This window comes from Aulostomus chinensis, chromosome 11 (assembly GCF_037954235.1).
Source record: "Aulostomus chinensis isolate RoL2024-O1b breed Wild chromosome 11, RoL_Achi_v1.0, whole genome shotgun sequence".
NCBI classification, from domain to species: domain Eukaryota; kingdom Metazoa; phylum Chordata; class Actinopteri; order Syngnathiformes; family Aulostomidae; genus Aulostomus; species Aulostomus chinensis.
In genome coordinates, this window is record NC_141330.1 from 15,755,016 (window position 1) to 15,773,825 (window position 18,810).

The 18,810-nt window shown below is 40.7% G+C and overlaps 1 protein-coding gene across 7 annotated transcripts in view; it reads right to left on the minus strand.

Annotated features, from left to right (window-relative positions):
- The window catches only part of col14a1a (collagen, type XIV, alpha 1a), a 150,628-nt gene that overhangs the window by 115,560 nt on the left and 16,258 nt on the right, over positions 1-18,810 (minus strand). For all 7 annotated transcript variants that reach the window (XM_086218871.1, XM_086218869.1, XM_086218870.1 and 4 more), the window contains 4 exons: positions 18,627-18,730; positions 7,261-7,377; positions 4,474-4,617; positions 4,041-4,136 (listed from right to left, as the gene is read on the minus strand). In XM_086218871.1, coding sequence (XP_086074997.1) covers positions 4,041-4,136; positions 4,474-4,617; positions 7,261-7,377; positions 18,627-18,708 — 439 coding nt within the window. In that variant the 5' untranslated portion in view covers positions 18,709-18,730. The remainder of the gene's footprint in view (positions 1-4,040; positions 4,137-4,473; positions 4,618-7,260; positions 7,378-18,626; positions 18,731-18,810) is intronic.

The window sequence follows — 18,810 nt, forward strand, 5'->3', positions numbered from 1 at the left end:
AACAAAAAAATATGCTTTGATTTACTATTAATATGTTTTCGTCTCCACTTAAGAGCCAATAAACAATGTATTTAAGACAACAAAATATCCTCAGTTTTTATAATTATATGAATTTTTGCATGTGATGACAAGCATGATACAATTAAGCAGAAACTGGACTTATCATTAGTCATAGCCCCACCTGGCAGCCACACAAAAAAGCTGCTCGACACTGCTTGTGTCATGGAGCTGTTTGCTCCCTCAGTGCCCTCTGATTTTAGTTTGACAACAGTATTCAGTAGTTAAAACTTCCTGAATAGTTCTGTGACCACACACTCTCACCGTGACCAATGAATATTGATCCTCTTGCACACAAAAATCTGAATAATCCTGTGTGTTGAAATAAAACAGTAATTATCCTTCCACTGAGTCATGGAATGGCCTTTGTGCAAACTTTAGGTTCGAAAACAATCTTAAATCTGCTGCAGAATGAGTCCTTCTAGAATTTTAGAGATTTTCAAATTGAGCCTGAGCATTGTTACTGTCTGTAATTGACAGCTGACAGTCAAATAAACATACACAAGAAACACTCAATTATTCTTAAATCATCTCTACTATGGATTCCCTGCTGAAGCCATGGCAAACACAAGATCGATAACTAAAGGTTCGATTCCATTAAATCTGGTATGTTTAAAATTTGATGCTTCTACATCATTATTTTTATGAAATTCAATAATACTCACTGGAATGAAAACTATTGATTTATTTTCTGAATTACTGCTGTCCTTGTGATGTGTGATGACGGCGTGACCTTCTGAGGAGATGAGGAATTGTCTTTGCCACTCAATCTGAGTCAACTATATTCAAGAATTAAAGCCAACCGATCGGAGATGTGTGAAGCAGAGCACATACAGCAGCTTTAGAAGAAATCCGTCTATGGGCTGACGCTTGTCAGTCATTGTGAAAAGAAATACAACCTTACAATCCCAGGTGGAGACACAGATCAGAGGGGTGTCTCATGATATGAGGGTTTCTGCTTGCATTCTCACAGAATGTCCAAGTGTCCAGGAGCACAAAGCTGATCCCAGAATTGTTCACGATGAACAGAATGTCACTGACTGTCATTCTCTTTCCCTGCTTTCCCTCTCTCTTTGTCCGCCCCTGTTTTTCTTTTCTCTCTTTCTCTATCCGTCTCTGTGTCTGCCCTGCTCTCCTGGTCTCTTTCTCCCCAACCGGTCAAAGCAGAAGCAGCCGTCCCCATTGAGCCTGGATCTGCTCGACGTTCCTGCCTGTTAAAGGAAGGCTTTCATCGCTGCTGTTGCCTGATGTGCTCTCTGATGGAGAATTGTTGGGTGTAAATTCATAGAAGGAGTGTGGTGCTGGACCTGCTCTACCTGTAAAGTGATAACTTTTGTTGTGACTTGACACTTTACAAATAAAATTGACTTGAATGGATTGACCGTGTATTGTCTGTTCACATCAGTGTGTGACTGCTACATTATAATTGGTGTATCTGTAAAGATTCTAATTTTACAAATTTTATCATTTTTGGTAGAGAGATAACAATAGTAGTAGAGAGATACGAATTTTACCATTTACTTATCAGTGAGGTAGAAGTGGGTGGTGGTGGTGTTGTAAGGAAGAGCATTATATTGAAAACTCAATAAAAGTGATCTTTATTATCTTTGAAAAGGCAGAGTTTATTGCAGAGCTGTTGTACTAGATTACATTAAATTGTGCAGGTAACCCTACGCAGGAGCTGGTGAGGCTGGCCTCATGAAGTTGTTGCTTCTTTACATGTTGCTTTCCCTTTTTTTTTTTTTTTTGCCATTTCCAAAAATAGGAAAAATCATTCTCTATTCTCCCAAGTAAACAAACCCATGAATTGGAAATCTCAATCGATCTGGGCTCATCCTTCCATAGTGTACACCTGATGTCTTTTAGTTGCTGTAGACACTTCAGTCATTTGCTGCCTTAATTGAGTAAAATACCTTTTTGTTATGATGGAGGATGTCCTTTTTGCAGAATTTACAAGTATCATGTATAAACATGACAAGCTGCTTGTCAGTTCAGCAGTCTCCTATTAGGCTTTGGCATGCCTCTACTACGTCATGTGTTTTGTTGATCTGATTGGCCTGTATTCATTTTGGCTGACAGATCTTTCATCCAATCAGCTTCCACATTTGTTTTCTATGTGCAGTTTCCCAGATAGAAATATGGAACATATCCCCTTGGATCTTTGCGCCATAGTTTGGGTTCGTCAAGTCAAGTCAAGTCAATTTTATTGGTAAAGTGCTAAATGACAACATGACACTTTACAGGTAGAGCAGGTCCAGTACCACAGCCCTTCAATGAACCTACACCCAACGATTCTCCATCAGAGAGCACATCCTGCAACAGCGGCGACGAAAACCTTCTTTTAACAGACAGGGACGTTGAGCAGATCCAGGCTCAATGGGGACGGCCTTCTGCTTCGAGGGTGAAGGGTTTCCCAGGAACAATGAAGAGTGTGGCGACCCACCACGGTCTAATTTTATGCTGCCATAATCTCACGAGGAGACCAAAAATATATGTTTACATCTCTTCTAATCACTGAAGATGTGAGAATACTTTCATGCACACCTAAATTGTGAACAAAAGCACACATTTTTTGAAAGAGCTTCAAGTTCCTCTGTAGATCTAGCTCTTTTACATCTGCTTTCCAACAGCACCAGATTAATGCATTTGATATTTAATATTATAATTCTATATTTTCCTTCTGGGAAAGCATGCCCTCGGACCCCATGAGGGGGTCAGCAGTCAATCCACCGTAGTCTCAAGAAATTCTGTGGGAACTATGATCAAAGCAAAGGACCAAAACCGTGCAGCTCACTCGTGTCACAATGCACGATGCATCTGGACTATGTTGATTTTATTCTTTTTTTCCCCTCTGGTTTGTGTTTTCCTTGTGTTTGGATAAAAACTTAAGTCAGTTCCTGTTTTATTTTGAAATGTACTTCCCTTACACAAAGTGTCTTTACATCTTTACATTTACATCCTGTCTTTGTGTGCGTGTTGTTGTCATGGGACAGAGTCATCTAGAGCCCTGCTCCCAGTGTTTCGTGTCAGGTCCTTCCCAGCCCTCATGTTCTCCCACCTGGTTCTTGTTGTGTTATTAATTCACTTAAGTTCTGTTTCTCCTGTTCTTTGTCCAATTGCCTGCGATGTTTTGCCATTTAGTGCATTTGTTTTGTGATATTCCTTTGTCCTTTGTGATTAAACCTTCCATTTTACTGTATTGCTTTTTTTTCTTGACTGTTTGCTTGTCTTATACATTAAATCATCACATTCACCAGTTCCTGCCTGCCTCGACAGTCTCTACATTTGCATTCATCTTCCTCCTTGTCCAACAAGACACTATCATACAACAATGAATCACTGGACTCCTACCAGCTTCTATGCAAGCAGACATATACAATAAAGCCAAAAATGAATGCATTCCTTTCTTCTCTCACATTTCATAGAGTAGAAGTTGAAATATTAGCCATTTAAAGAATAAAGCATCAATTCTGCCAACTGGAAGAATTTCTTGGTTCCAGTAACAATCGGACAGAGAGCCAGACAGTCTATCCTGGGAGGGGTAGCTCAAGTTAACAGGCAACCACAAGGACACAAGGCACTCATTGACTTATATCAAGGGTCACAGTCAACTAACATCACTCAACATTGCATATGCTAAAGAGTTTTTACCAGGCAAGATTAATGATTAACTGAGGGATGATTTTGGCATCTGTAGTCTCACGTGGTGGGTAAGTACGTGCACCACCAGGCTGATGTCTGTTTTGCTTTTAAAAAGGTACCTATTGTTCTTCTCCAGATGGGGGGAAACACGCCACAGTCGATGCAGACCCCAGGTTCACATTTTTGGCTCTCTAATCTATTGAGTTAAAGCGACTGTTGTTCATCCAAACATCACTATAGCAACTGACTGGATGGGACTTGAAGCACAATCCATTTTATTTAAACATTTATTTGCGCGCAGAAGCTCCTGGAAACTGTGTCCGTGTGTGTGCTGGTCTTACCTCCAGAGATCTCGTTGGCATCCTCAGAGGGTGCAAGTGAATTGGTCAGGCTCTGGGGCTCGGTTTGGTCTCTTCCATCATGCTCAGCCCTTTCAGCTACAGCAGATGGAACAGATAAATAATGAGTCACACTGAGTAAAAAGCAATGATTTTCCTATCTGGACATATGGAAGGAGTGCATTCAGAGTACTTTTAGAGGATACAATAGGGGAGTAATGGTAGTACAATAAAATACAGAGATGAGAAGAAAGGTGAGCAGAAAAGAGGAGATGAAACAAGAAAAGAGGATAAAACTAGCCGATACATTGAGAAGGTATCAGAGTACAGGATACATGGAGCACAGTGGCAAAGAGTAGCACAATAGACAACACAGATGTAGCTCAAAGCCCTAGACCAGCAGAGCAAAATAGAGTAGAATACAAAATAATGACACCTTTATGTCTGCCCTGCAGTGGGCTGCTCTGCTCGCCGCCGCTGACAGCAGTGACACTGACAATGTAGTCCCTGGAGTGGTTGTAGTCTTTTATCACCACCTTCATGTCAGTTTTAGACACTATGATCTCCTTCTGATGACCACCTAACAGACAGAGGAACAAATAAAAAGAGGATACAGTGGTGGGGATACATGCTGTTCTTTTTTGTTGCTCTATTCATTTGCTTGGAGGAAAATATATTAGTATTCTCAAGGCCCAGCCAGAATGAAGTTAATTCAGCAGAAGAGCTGATTAACATTTTCCATTATGAGGCCAGGTCAATGTCACGCTCAAGGTGGAAATATCCTATTTAACAGTGGATATTTTTTCTCTGTGTTCATGATTTTTTTTTTGTCTTGTACTTTTGCCTTTGCAAACTTTAAATATTTGTGTAATTCAGGGCAACAGTGTGACGTCTCAGGGACAGGAAAAGGGTGAGAATTGGCTGTGTGAGAACAGAACTTTGTTTTTCAAATGATTTGTTGAGCCTAAAAAAGAGAAAAGCAGGTGTGAGCTTGCATCATCTCCTATGCAGTTAATCCCCCTCAGGCTAACAGGTCACATTATCAATCTATTTAAATTTTGACCCTGCAATTAATCTGGCCATCAATAAGGTGCATGTATGCTGCCTTCTGTCCCCTGTCTGTGTAGGGTGATGACTCATAATGCCTTTAGGAGAAGCGATAATAAATCCCACTGAGGGGACGGCAGGTCAGCGGAGGCAAGTGCATAGATTAGTGTGACCATGCATCACTAGAGCCTGGGCAGGGGAACTAAACCCACTGTCAGGAAACTACTACGTACTACTCCTTTGCTGAAACACTTAAAGTAGATCTTTCTGAAAGCCAAATTTATTAGGTGACATCAGAAAAGATCTATCACTTGCAATCACCCGTTCTCTTTTTCGTTGAACACCGCGTGAATAATCCATTGCTTTTCCATTTCATGAAGCCTAACAACCTCTAGGAATAGGAAATAGTCTTGCTCTTGCCCAGAGTTACATGAGAAGACTGATGCCACTCGTGTCAGTGCATATGCTAACTTTGGCTAAAGCTCAGAGGTGGTAAAGCTTAAAGACTAGAAGCAGGGGAAAACAGCTAGAGAGAGAAATATGTACTTTTTTGTTATGTTATTTGCAGACCTTAACTGCATTTGATTGGCTGTCTAGTACAATATACATGCCAGTTAAAAAGTTAAAATTCTTTACTTTTCTTAATACTGCCCTAAATTGTGTAGCCTATTTTAAACCTGAGCAGTCACACGCAGCCGCTCCAATGCCAGAATTACTCATCTAATTGGCTGCTGCAAATGTGTGCTGACAAGTTGTAGCTGCATAAAGGAAAACACGGATCTATGTTAAAAATACAATGCAACATTTGGCAAAATTTCCACTGAGATTTAACAGAGTAAATATAGATATATGGCACTGATAAATAAACCTGGAGGTATGCAAGTACTTACGGAGACAATAACCCACACTATAGGAATTTCAGTTCTTGGGAGATTGTCGAATAGAATAAATAGTTATTTCGGTTTAATATGAGCACTGTCAATAAGAGAAATAGCCACTGGTCTGAGAAAGTGCAGAAAAACAATCTCATTTTGAGGCAAAAGATTAACTGCCACTCTGATCTCTAATGTTCTTTTGTTTGTCTTTGTCAAAGAACTTTAACAAGATCCAGCACGGCTGTCCGTCATCTTACAAGCTTTGACGCTCAGGGAGGAGAGAACCTTGATGCCAGGTACTGCAGAAGGTGACACAACTAACGATCATCAGAGTTAATAGCGTGTGGATACAGAAAGGACACTGTGGAAGTCCAATTTTACTGCATATGCTGAATGCCAGTGAGCTACTGCAGCACTCGCACTCCTCTCTGAGTGGAAGTGGCCATAAATTTCAGTTTTTGTTCTTTTCTCAGCTCTGGGAGACGGCAAGAAATTGTAAGACGAGGCATTTCTTGCAAAGGCTTGTTTGCAAAAAAACAAGTTTATGTTTCAGGATGCTTATTCAGTCCTACTTATTCAATTTTACAATGGCATTGAAAGAATAGTCTGCAGTGTTGAGCACAGCATTAATACAGAACAAATGCAGGCAGCACGCACCATCAGGAATTTATGTGACAGAGATTTATTGCTGTGAAGGTAGCGATGCTGTGATTACATGATGGAGGAGACATCAATGGTAATTAGGGTGATTACTGACTATAAGGTGCCAGAAATAGACGAGGTCAGACCCTACATCTTTACACTGATCGACTACTGGCAAGATGGAGGAAAAAAGCCGCAGGCAGCATGTTGTGCGTTTGTCCTGCCCGCAATACCCTCCTGTTATAATGCCACATACTGTGCACTATATGAATGACCATTAGGGCCGCTGCTGCCTTTCAACTGTCCTGGACTCAACTCCATCACAAATCAGTGGAGCCACTACTGTCCTGTGCTCCTATCAACTCCATTTTAAATGTGCTGACGGGCCTTGTGTAGTCAGAAAACCCACTCCTTTGTCTCAAACTTGGCAGAGGTGCGAGCAAACTTTGAGTCTTGCACATCTCTCAAGAGTGTAATCCCTTCAAGCAGCTTTGATAAGACGTAAATTACATAATCCTTCCTGACAGATGGAAAATCCAAGACATAATGGCATTCTTCCGCCCAAATTTCAAAGTTAAGTGCCATTGTGCTTTGGCATTTTTTCAATACATGTGTGTTGGGTGTGTTTTTAATTGCACATTTTGAACAGATCATCCTACCTGGTATGCTTTTGTAGAGGAACAGATAGCTGTCAAAGTCTCCTTTGGGTTCCTTCCATGAAACCAGCAGTTTGTCTGAGCTCAGCACTTTGAAACGCAGCCTCCTTGGAGCTGGAACTGAGAAACACATTGAAATCAGCTTCAATTATGCTACCATGGGAGATAAATCATGTGTTGATAAATGAAAAGGCTGTTAATTAAAACGTTCTCAGCCACCAGTCAACATGAGCACAACAAGGCAGTTATTATCCGAAACTGAAGAAACGTGCCACAGACCATGCAATCCATACAGAACACAAATACAATTGAATAGAGGGATGAAAAGAGGGATAGAAAGAGGGGAGATGAATTTCCAATTTGAAGTTCCAGTTTGAAGTTTCCAATTTGAAGTTGAACATCAACACATAAAGCAGGTCAGCTTCAATTTGCTTTTGCTGCAGCATGAAAGGAGTTTCAATAAGCAGAGATTTAGAATTTTGTCAAAGTCAAATTCTCTTTCTAAGATAAATTCCAAGGGAAGGTGATAGGGAGGGATGATATAAAGTAAAAAAGCTCCTTGTTCCTGTGCCAGTGTGCGTAGTATGGTGGGCCAACAGAAAAGAATTTGACTGTTATTAAATGTACAAACGAGGTGGACGGCATTGAAGCTAAACAAACACAAACAGAGGTATCGTGGAAAACAAAAAAAATGCTCCTCAGACGGAGACAGAACTCACTCACATGACCTTTATGTCTTCAACAGATTTTACTCTTCACTTTACCTGTCAACGCTCTTTGAAAACAAGTTAACATAAATGTTTGTCTTCATCCATCAAGAAGCTCTAATCTTTTGACCAAGTAAGTTGTCGTGGGTTTTGAATTACTGATTTTCGACATGTAAAGCTTCTGTACAGCAGGCAGTCTGATAAAATGCTTGAGAAAAGTGGCAAAGTTGTTGATGCTCCAGTGAGTTTAAAATCTGACATGTGGGAGCTTTTTGATTTCTCTGTTTCAAGAAATGAGAAAAGGAGAAAAGGTGACAAACAACAACAACAAAAAACCTTTATGCTGATACCGACTGCGGTGACATACACGATGGGGAATATGAGTTGTATGAGAAGCCTGGGAAAGATTTGTGAAGCTCCAAGGATCAAAATCAAGCTGGGCCAAGAGACAAAAAAGGAAGCACATACTGTACACACTTACTCTACCATGAGTGTGCGGGAGCTCAAAAGATTTCTGATGTGTGGATGAATATGTATGATATAATATAGAACCAAAGACCCTCAATCATTTTCAGTGGACGACAACAAAGGTTTTAGAAGTTTCGCAAACACAAAGGCAGCAAAGTATAAAATTGTGTTCCTGTGACATAGCGTTTACTCAGTCCAGCTGGTGCAATTGTCTTTTCATAAAAGGGATTTTTAGGTCTGTACCATTCTGTTCCTTTTTCTTTGTCCTTTGCTCTAATAATGATTAGAGCATTTGTAATGTTCAGCGTTAAATCACAGTTTAGCCTACAACATGCCCATGGCACTCTTTGGCCACATTGTAATGTTCTATTACTTTTCTTTAATAAATGTCTATGGCTATCATTTGTTTTTTTCATTTTTAATATCAAAATAAATGTAGTACATGGACTTGATACTGATGTATTACTGTAGGATTTTGATATTGTTACATCCCTAATTATTATTACCATTATATTTTAGAAGAGGCAGCACCGTGGTGCAGTGGTCAGCACTGTGGCCTCATAGCAAGAAGGTTCCAGGTTCCAGTCCCTGCTCCAGCACAGGATCTTTCTGTGTGAGTCTCCATGTTCTCCCTGTTCCTGTGTGGGTTCTCTCTGGTACTCCAGCTTCCTCCCACAGTCCAAAGACATCAAGAGAGGACGAGGCTGATTGATACTCTAAATTGACCGTAGGTGTGACTGTGAGTGTGAATGGTTGTCTGTCTCTATGTGTTGGTCCTGTGATGGACTGGTGACCTGTCCAGGGTGAACCCTGCCTCTCACCCGTTGACGCTGGGATAGGCTCCAGCCCCCCCGCGACCCTTAATAATAGGAATAAGCAGAAGACAATGGATGGATGGATGGATGGATATTTTAGATGAAAGAGTTATAAACGCGGCCACGTCTTTTGATTTCCACATGAAAAGGTGATGATGAACTGGTGTATCCGCTTACTTATGACTGACTTATAAATTTAAAAAGAGGGGACTTCTTTCAACTAACGGACCATTGTTTGCTTCACTTGTTTCATTTCACCCTGAGTTTGAGCTGAAGGAACTGTGGGTTCAAAATGTCATCTCAAAATACAGTAGTCTAAATCAAGGCCTTGTATTTGAACTCAAAACCCAACATCAAGCTGTCATTGATGACCGTAGAAACTCTAGGCAAACTTCACAGGTTCAGAATTTTTTAAAGCTGCTACTCTGAATTTTCAATTTATATTGACTGCTGGACCCTCTGGCCAAGAAGCAGCAGTGTTTACTCAAGCGAGGACAGAAGCACCGCTGCCTCATGACCCATAGATCTTTATGTGCCAGGCTCAGATGCCTGGACTCAGCATTAGTTTGCGGAATACAACGCAATGAGGTCATCTGGCATATTTGTGTGTATACACTGAAAAAGTTTTAGTGTCATTATGCCGCTAGAAAAGAAAGACTACAAGTAACACCAAAGCTTTTGTTGCTCTGTAGCTGTAATTTTCATTCAGACTGATTTTGTGGAGAAACTCAAACACGGGCTTTTAGAAGCAGTACTGTATATGGAACCTGCAGAGTGATAGTATTGCTAGCTTTTCTAGGTCATACGGATGCTTCAGTACGGCTACATCAGACGGTACAACAAGCACTGCTCCCAGTAACCACCCCTACCAGACCCTGGACAATCTTGTGTGCAATATACCTAACATAGTACTGTGCAATAGCCAACACTTGTGCTGCTTATGCTGCCAATATTTATTGTGGTAGTTGTTTGTCGTTCATGATAGTGTATTATAGTTTTTTACTGTAGTTTACTGTAGTTTCATGTATCTATTGCTCTGTCATTTTTCTGTTGCTACTTCTCTCTTTCTGCTGCTGTAACAGTGCCAATTGCCCCACTGTGGGACAAATAACAGGTTATCCTATCTTATCATCAAGACATACTGACCACTTTAAACTTTTATTAATGCTAAGCTACTTTTCAACAAAGTGGCCCACATGGAACATGCTAGTCATGCTCCTCAAGCTCTGACCAAAAATACTGCAACAGAATGTGGTTGGTATCACACTGAGCTGCCATTTTAAGATACGAGTCTTTCAGTTCAATCAACAGCTTGGGTGGAATAATTTTTACAGAACTGTATGTCTCAGGCCCAACTACACCAGCTATCTCCATGACACTATCATGGGTGAAGCGACAGTCGCTGCTGTAAATAATCACTCTAACCAGCCAGACTGACTGGTTAGTAGCACAACTGTATAATTGAACTATTTTCTATTTTCTGGTCTTTTCTTTGCTGATTACCAGACATTCAGTAATGACACAAGTCTACAGAAGTGCCTCCGTTCATTCTGCTCACATCTGTGGCACAAATGAGGCAGTGTTGCATCCAAAACATTGCTAAAGTTACGCAACGCACACAACCTTAGTGTAATTGTTAGACAATGTCATTGATATGAGGCCAGGTTTAATTTGGAGGCAGAACCAGGACTTTCCCCCTCCAGCTTTAACACTGGTAAAGGTATGCACTTAACAGTAAAACGTGACCTTCTGTGATTCCATTTGATCATTGTGCAGAACCACGAGGCTGTACTTCAGTTTTACATGCTGCTCACTGCTTTAACATCACACCACTTATCTAACCCTCAAAATGTATTGGATGGAACTGTATAATTACACCACACAATAAGAATCCATAAATAATTTAAGAGAAGGAGCCTGGTAGATTATTACTCTTGTATCATTTCATGTGTGCTCAATGATATAGGAGTTCAGATGGCAGAGAGGGAACTAATAACTGGGTGATCATTTGCTTGAATACCTGGATCTTTGCTTTGCATTCCAATGAACACATACATACATGCAGTGAATTATAATAAAAACTCATGTAAAACTTGAATGAGCCAACTGTGACCCTCTTTAATGCTGAATGCATGTCAAGGTCTGCAAGTTGGAGGCAATTCCAGAGACAGCGACTATGATTAATGAATATGGATTTAATAGCGGCAATAGCTGTGGATGCTGACAGAACATGAGGGTCTCTGATATAAATTACCCTTCACAGATCGCCTCGTCTGTTCTGGTGCACTGCATACAGCCATAAATATCATCGAAGCTCAGCATTTCACTCTCTTGGAATCTAAGCACCAAGTTGCTTATAAAATGTTGTGGAACTAGTGTAGACAGTCTGGCTAGATGGCTGAAGCTCTCGCCCAGAGATACAGTAGTTCTACAGTTATGTAAGGCACAGTTCAGCCATATTTTACACAAATAACAGCCATTAATCTGAAATATTCACACCAATGTAACCAGTCCCCAGCAGCTCCTGACTGAGCCTTCAGCCTCTTGCCATTTGGCAATATTTTGGCGAGTATTGCTCAGCAACGACATTTTGCACTCGTAAATAACCTGTGTCACCGAAGCTTCCAAAAAACAAATTACAAAAACCTCAGTGCCAGAATTTAACAGAAATCCCTTCAATAATTATGCTTAGTGTGTTCTCCAAGTCTGTGCAGCTGAAGCTAAATTCAAAGATGCTTTAAAAAGAGGATAATTTGAGTAATCTCCTGACTGGAGGGAGTGTGACCTAGACAAGTCTATTAATTGGAGGCCCATGTATGAACTGAAATTAACTGAGCTAAAGTGATACAAGCACACATAGTTCAAGTCCTCCCTCGGAGAAGGGATGACTCTTCCCAGGATTAGCAGGGGTGAGAGTAAGCAGGCAGTGGCGGGGATTCCTCCTAGAACAGTGTGTGTTCTGGTCCTCTTCTCCATCCCTCCTCATGCTCCTTGTTTCTGTTTCAACTTCAGTTGGATCCCCGTCATCAGCTCGCTCAGCTTCTGTTCACGTTTCTCATATTCAACCTTTTCTCTCACTTGCTACCTTCTTCTTCTCACTTTTTTACACTTCTTCCAATCACTCAATTGTCTCTCCACCACCCAGCTTCCATCCTTTCACACTACAAAACTTTTTCCCTTTTGTCCTCTCTTCCAACCCTCTTTTCACCTCACTTAATCCCACATTATTCATGTTTCATTCTCATCATCTTTCTTCCTGTCATCCTCTTTTTCCAGTCCATCCTGCCATTGTTTTCATGTAATCTTTTATTTGCCACATTCTTGTGATTGATTGTTCTTCACTTGTTTTCCCTCATCATCTCGCCTCCACATCCTTCCCTTTTGTTTCCCCATCCTTTCCTAATTCCTTATTTTCCTCCTCTGGCCAGATTAGCCCAGGACACTGACTCCAGTGTGAGTATTCAGGCAGCAGTAGCTTCACTAATACTCTGGATTTATGGATGACAACTGCTGGCGAGCACTGTCACCACAGGATAGCTATACTGTACAAGGGGGAGATGGGGGAAGTGTGTCTGAGCGTGTGTGTGTGTGTGTGTGTGTGTGTGTGTGTTTTTTTAGTGCCAATCCAGCGATGAAGCACAAGTCATTTGATGTGGCCGGCGTCCCGTTGCTACTCTGCTTACTGAGATAGCACTTAACCCAAATCCACTCTGGCTTTTTCTCTCCACCTCCCCACTCTTTTTTTTTTTATCTCCCCGCTGCCTCTCACGGAACACTTCTCTCCTTTATCACATCGTCGCTTCTTATCCTTCTCTTTAAACTCTTCACCTCTGCTTCCATGATCATCATTCCTCTCCTTCTCCTCAACTCTTTCATCCCATCTCCTCCTCTGTCCCTCCTCACTCCTGTCCTTAACTGTGCAAGTGATGCCTTTTCCTTCATCACTTATCTCACCGCTGCATTTTGTGTGTGTGTGTGTGTGTGTGTGTGTGTGTGTGTGTGTGTGTGTGTGTGTGTGTGTGTGTGTGTGAAATCTTTGTTCAGGCCTGGCTGACTATTAAGTGTTGGATCATCAGTCCCCATTATATCCCGTTCACATGACAACCACAAGTGAGACCTCTCGACAAAATTGTAAGGGTTGTTTCGGTCATTTGAAGAAATATGTTTTACATTTTTCCAAAATTATTTCCTAAATTCCAGGTAATTTTCTTTCTTTGCTTTTATGTATTCCTTGTTAATTTTTTGGTAATTTCTTCCATTTTCAGAAAATATGAGGAACATTTTCCACACAGTTTGGAAGATATTTCTTTGTCAACAAACTAATTTTTACCAGACAATTGGTAAAGTGGAAACGCTTTTGAAGATCATAAATGAGATCAGATCAGTTTGCTGGCGTGTAAATTCTTGTGAAAGCATGTGGGTGCAACCTAAACCAAAACATCTCCAGATTCAGGTGTCCCCACTGAGCAAGACCACGTGAAATGGGGGGGCTGCATCTTATTGATAGTCCACTGAGGGGTCAAGAATATGGAACAGTTTGAGATTAGTTCAGTCCTTGAAGTTTTTGCTATTAGGAATAGTGGTTCAACTGGGGAAAATTAAACAACTGCTTAATTACAGAGACTGTAGGTAACAGTTTTATCTGTTTTTAAACTCTATGGCTATGGCCGCCACCCAGTTAGCTCAGTTTAGCATTAATGCCGCCAGAAAGCAAGCCTGGTTCCATCAGAGAGCACCAGTGCATTGAAATCTCATCTTGTTCATTTAATCTGTGAAAAAAAAAAAAAACGAATCGTATATCTGTCAATTTGTGGTTTTATGAGGTTATGTTGCGCACTATTTCTTGGCCAGACACAGACTATTTCCTGGAGTCTCTGCTGGTCGGTTGGCAACATTACAGACAAGACGGCAACCAATAACGCTGCTTGCACCTTCATATTTAACAAACAGACACAAAACAGCTGTATCAATCTTCTGCACTTAGGAGACGGAATAAGAAATACTGAACGATTGAAACATTGTTTCAATAATGTCTGACAGAGAGAAAAAAAATACAGAGCTCCTAAGGTGAGTTAATAAATCAACTGTAGTTTCTAGTGGTCACCAGAAACATTTGCGTGCTCACAAGAAGCCATAAACTTAAATAGCTAAACTTCCATCTCAGTTTACAGAAACTCCTATGTCCACGGTTGATGCTGCTGATCTCATTTAAGCTGTTCAGAATGATAGCCAGAGCAGATCCCATTTAGTTCAAGATTAGTTTGCTCAATTTATTAAAATTACACTAAAGTCATATTTTACACACGTGTCCACTTCCTTCATTTTAGTCCTTAGCCAAGAAATTGGGTGTTCATGATATCAATTCCCAACCTTGTACTTGGACTCTGGGTCACCTCAGGCTCTGAGAACTGTTCAGTGATTTAATGAAGTCGATCCTTAAATGCTATTTGTACTGTGAATCCTTATCATGTTTATCTTATCACTATTTCTGATACACCAGGGCACCCATACAGGTCATTTGACAGTTGGCATCCAGTGATATTATATCTTAGTTTTCCAAAACCTCATATTATTCTCATCAGTTAATGTTCCCAGTGATTACAGTTAATGTTGTTTATGTACATTTAAAAGACATTATCTATTTACTCTAACAAAAACAACAAGACCAAATTAGCTAGCCTACTGCACATCACATAACCAAAAATTCAATGCTCCATTTAGTCCAAAGTGGTGGGTGATTATGACAAGCTGGATTACCATGAATTGCCGTAGAGCGGTGAGGTGACAGCAGTTCAGTTTTGGATAATTTGATTTTTAAATTCAGAACAGGTTGTTCCACCTCATGCTTTCTTTTGTTTGCAAATAAATGACTGCTGGTCATTGTTGTCTCACTCTGTTCATTATAACTAAAATGACTGGACAACAGTTTCACTCGTGCTAATCCAGCAATCCAGTCTGACTACACCCACATTCACCATGCAAACACAAGCATCTAGCTATACATACATACATGCGCGTGCACGCACGCACGCACACGCACACACACATGCACGCTAACAAAAATATTGAAATATTGCTGTATGTGTGTCCTCAAGCATGTTATCTGTTGATGTGCCCTGATGCATCTTATTGACCCAGACTGCCAGTTTATCAACAAAATCCATCAAGATAATTAACTACGCTCTCGCTAGGTGTGTGTGTACACACATGCAGGATTATCTGCGCACATGCAGCCTCACAATAACTGGCATGAATGTTAGATGATAAATAAGGCATCACACCTGTTTTTTTTCTTAGAACTGAAGTCAGTGTGGAGGTGCGAGCCTATCAGGTCTCAGTTCCACATCCTGCTGCTGCTGCTGCTACTGCAATGAAACACTAACACAGGGTTTCTCCTTGCACCCTCTGGGGGCTGAGCAGGGAACAAAATTTACATTTTCCTTTTCAATACTTTCAAGGCCAAAGCAACAGCCAGAAAGAGAGAAGAAAAACAACAATAATCAATTTGTGTTGTACTTCATTTAAAAGTGGACGACTGCATAATGAACAGCATCACAGCTGTTAGCATAGTGTGGGAAAACAAGCTCTAGCATGGCTGTGATACAACTACTGTTTCCTGTACCTCAACTTGCCTCTAAAAAACTACCTTTACACAATTCATAAAGACACAGAGTACATTTAATCAATGAATTTTTAAAATACTCGTACAATTTGTTTCAGTAGTCTTCTGTACCACTTGCATGTCATTTTTCAGATGTACTATAAGTTTCAGGCAGGAATGCCCAAACTTCTTTCCTTGAAGGAACAAAACTGAAACCTAAATCCAAAATGTAACTAAGACTCTAAATTCTCTTATATTAATATGACTTAAGATTTGATTTCTGATCACATTGTCAGAACATAATTAATAATTAGGTATCTTAAATATTTAAAACAGTTAAAGCTAATAAAAGGAAAACAGCATTAACAGTTATTTGCAATATTTGTACTCTTTAAACTATTAATAACTGCTGTTGTTTTATAATTATGAATGTCATTATATTTTAATCTCCTTTTACATCTGGTGGGCCAAATCGAATCTTATAGCGGCCCCACTTCTGCTACACCTGGATTAAGGAAACTACAAGCACTTGCTTAATTAAACAGTTTGACATAAAAACAAATACTTCTTGCTGAGTATTATTGATGACATGAATATGTTCCTGTTTCTTGGCAAATATGAGGCACTGCCTGGCTATGGCTGAAAGTACCTAGTTATTGATATTATAGGCCTTAAACTGCCCCTCCTCCAAGTTTAACAAAAAAAAGTAAATAGTAGATAAACATATCTTTGAGAAACCATGTTTAAGACTGTCAGCTCCGGTTTACAGTATTTTCACTCCCAGTAGAGAACCTCAGTGATTTGAAAAACAAATGTTTCGTACAAGCCATGTCAGTTTCTTGATTCAGATTGACTTGTGCTCCAATAAATTCATATTCGGGGACTTCAAATATTTTAAATATGATTTGAATGCCAGATAAATCATTCGCTACATTTTTTTGCAGAGAAAAAAGTCTTTCCTGTACTGGCCCACTCTTTGGAAGTAGGAGTTCCTGAAGATATCCAGATGTTTGTGTTGTATACACAAACATCTTCTGTGGGTTGAACAAACACACACACACACACACACACACACACACACACACACACACACACACACACACACACACACTAATCCTCAATGTTTAAATCCACTCTGACCAGATGTTGCAGCTTACAGGGACAGAGGGGGTGAATGAATGGTTATCACATTCCCCCTGATGTAGGGGCTGGGCAGGTCACACTCCTATCTAGTCTGGGGGTCGTCCACACTCAGCTCTGTTCTGACTTGTTGGGATCTAATCTCAGCTTAATTTATGTTGTCACACATTTTGTCTCACCTCCTGTTTGTGTCTGCCTGCTATGAAAATATTGCCAATGCAACTGCTGATGAAAACTGGAATAACATGAGTGAAAACGAGACGAGAAAAATAACTGGGGAGAAACAGAGCGAGACGGATGGAGAGAGAGAGAACGAGTGAGAACTAAACTGAGTGTGGGAATAGGAAGGAAAAGAATTTAAAAGACCCTCCATTTATTTCAAAGGAATGACTGGTTATTAAAGATTTCCACTGGTAAATAAAGAGATGGAAAAACAAAGCAGTACCACACAGATCCACTTAGGATTTAAAGTGAAAATGGAGCTGAAATTGCAGCTGACCCGTAGCTGACCGTGGAGAAACAAACATTTCTAAATGTACACAAGCATGAATAAAAGAATTATGTCACAAAACTGATGCTTGATGAGCACTGCTTTGTATAAGACCTGCTCCTTCGCCACTCAACTAAGTCATACTGGAAGGAATGTGAGACACCACACATGCACACAAGCACGCACGGAGGGATCGCGCGCGTGCACGCACACACACACATATACACACACACAGACACACGCACACACACAAAACAGGGTCGGCCTATTGTTTTACTGTCCCTCGGGGTCATTTTCATATGATCTCTATCCAGATACCTATTGAACAATTGACCCCCTGCACTTCAGCTGCCAATTAAACACACACACACACACACACACACACACACACACAAACACACACACACACACACACACACAGTAGATAAACAGCAAAGAGCTCCATCAAGTTGAAATAAGTTGATTTCCTCAGTCAAACTGTCCTGCAGCTGTACTGTGGCTGGAGTTCTATTCAACATCTGTTAGCCCTGGTCACAATCCGATTACTGGGTCGTGTGTGATGAGCTCTGAAGCCAGTAAAGTTACAGTTTAAACACACATTAAAAGAAGTCCAGGACATGTGATGAATCTTTTTTTTTTCCAGACAATATGAAACTTTTTGCAGGGACTCTGTGTGATTAAATCAGGTTTGCTGAAGTGCTGTTGATCACCAAGCACACTGGAGCCTATTGTGCAGTACATTGTGCAGAAAATCATCACAGCCTGAAGCGCACCGTTACAACACTTTTATTCAAAGGCCTCTGAAGCGTGGCAGCTACGGCGGCAGGGTTGCGAGTGTTGCCATGCTGCTGGAGTGAAATGGTACGATGAAGTGGAGGTGATAGGATCAGGAATGTGATGTGATCTGATTGGACTGAGTCTGGACATCAAACGGGGGGGGGTGTGGAAAGTTTACTGAGAGGAGCGGCAACACGGAGGGGTCAGGTGAGGAAATGGAGACGTATTTGGATGAGGAGAAGACAGAAGATGTGCATAGAAGAGTGATGGGATTGTGTCTCCAGGAAGAGGAAGGTGAAGAAGAATGGTGGGAGGACACAAAAGCAGGTATACAACAAGGAGAAACCTGGAAAGGAAGGAAGAGTTCTTACCTTCACTCTGTGCTTTACAGGGGAAATGGGAAACTAGGACCAGTACCACCAGTGAAGCCCACAAATACACCCTGGACAACATCCTCACAACCAGAAGTGGGAACCTGCATGGAGAGAAAGATCACATTGAGAAACAGAAAAGAAAAGCAAAGGAATGTCATTCAGCTCCAGAAGAAGCTGTATG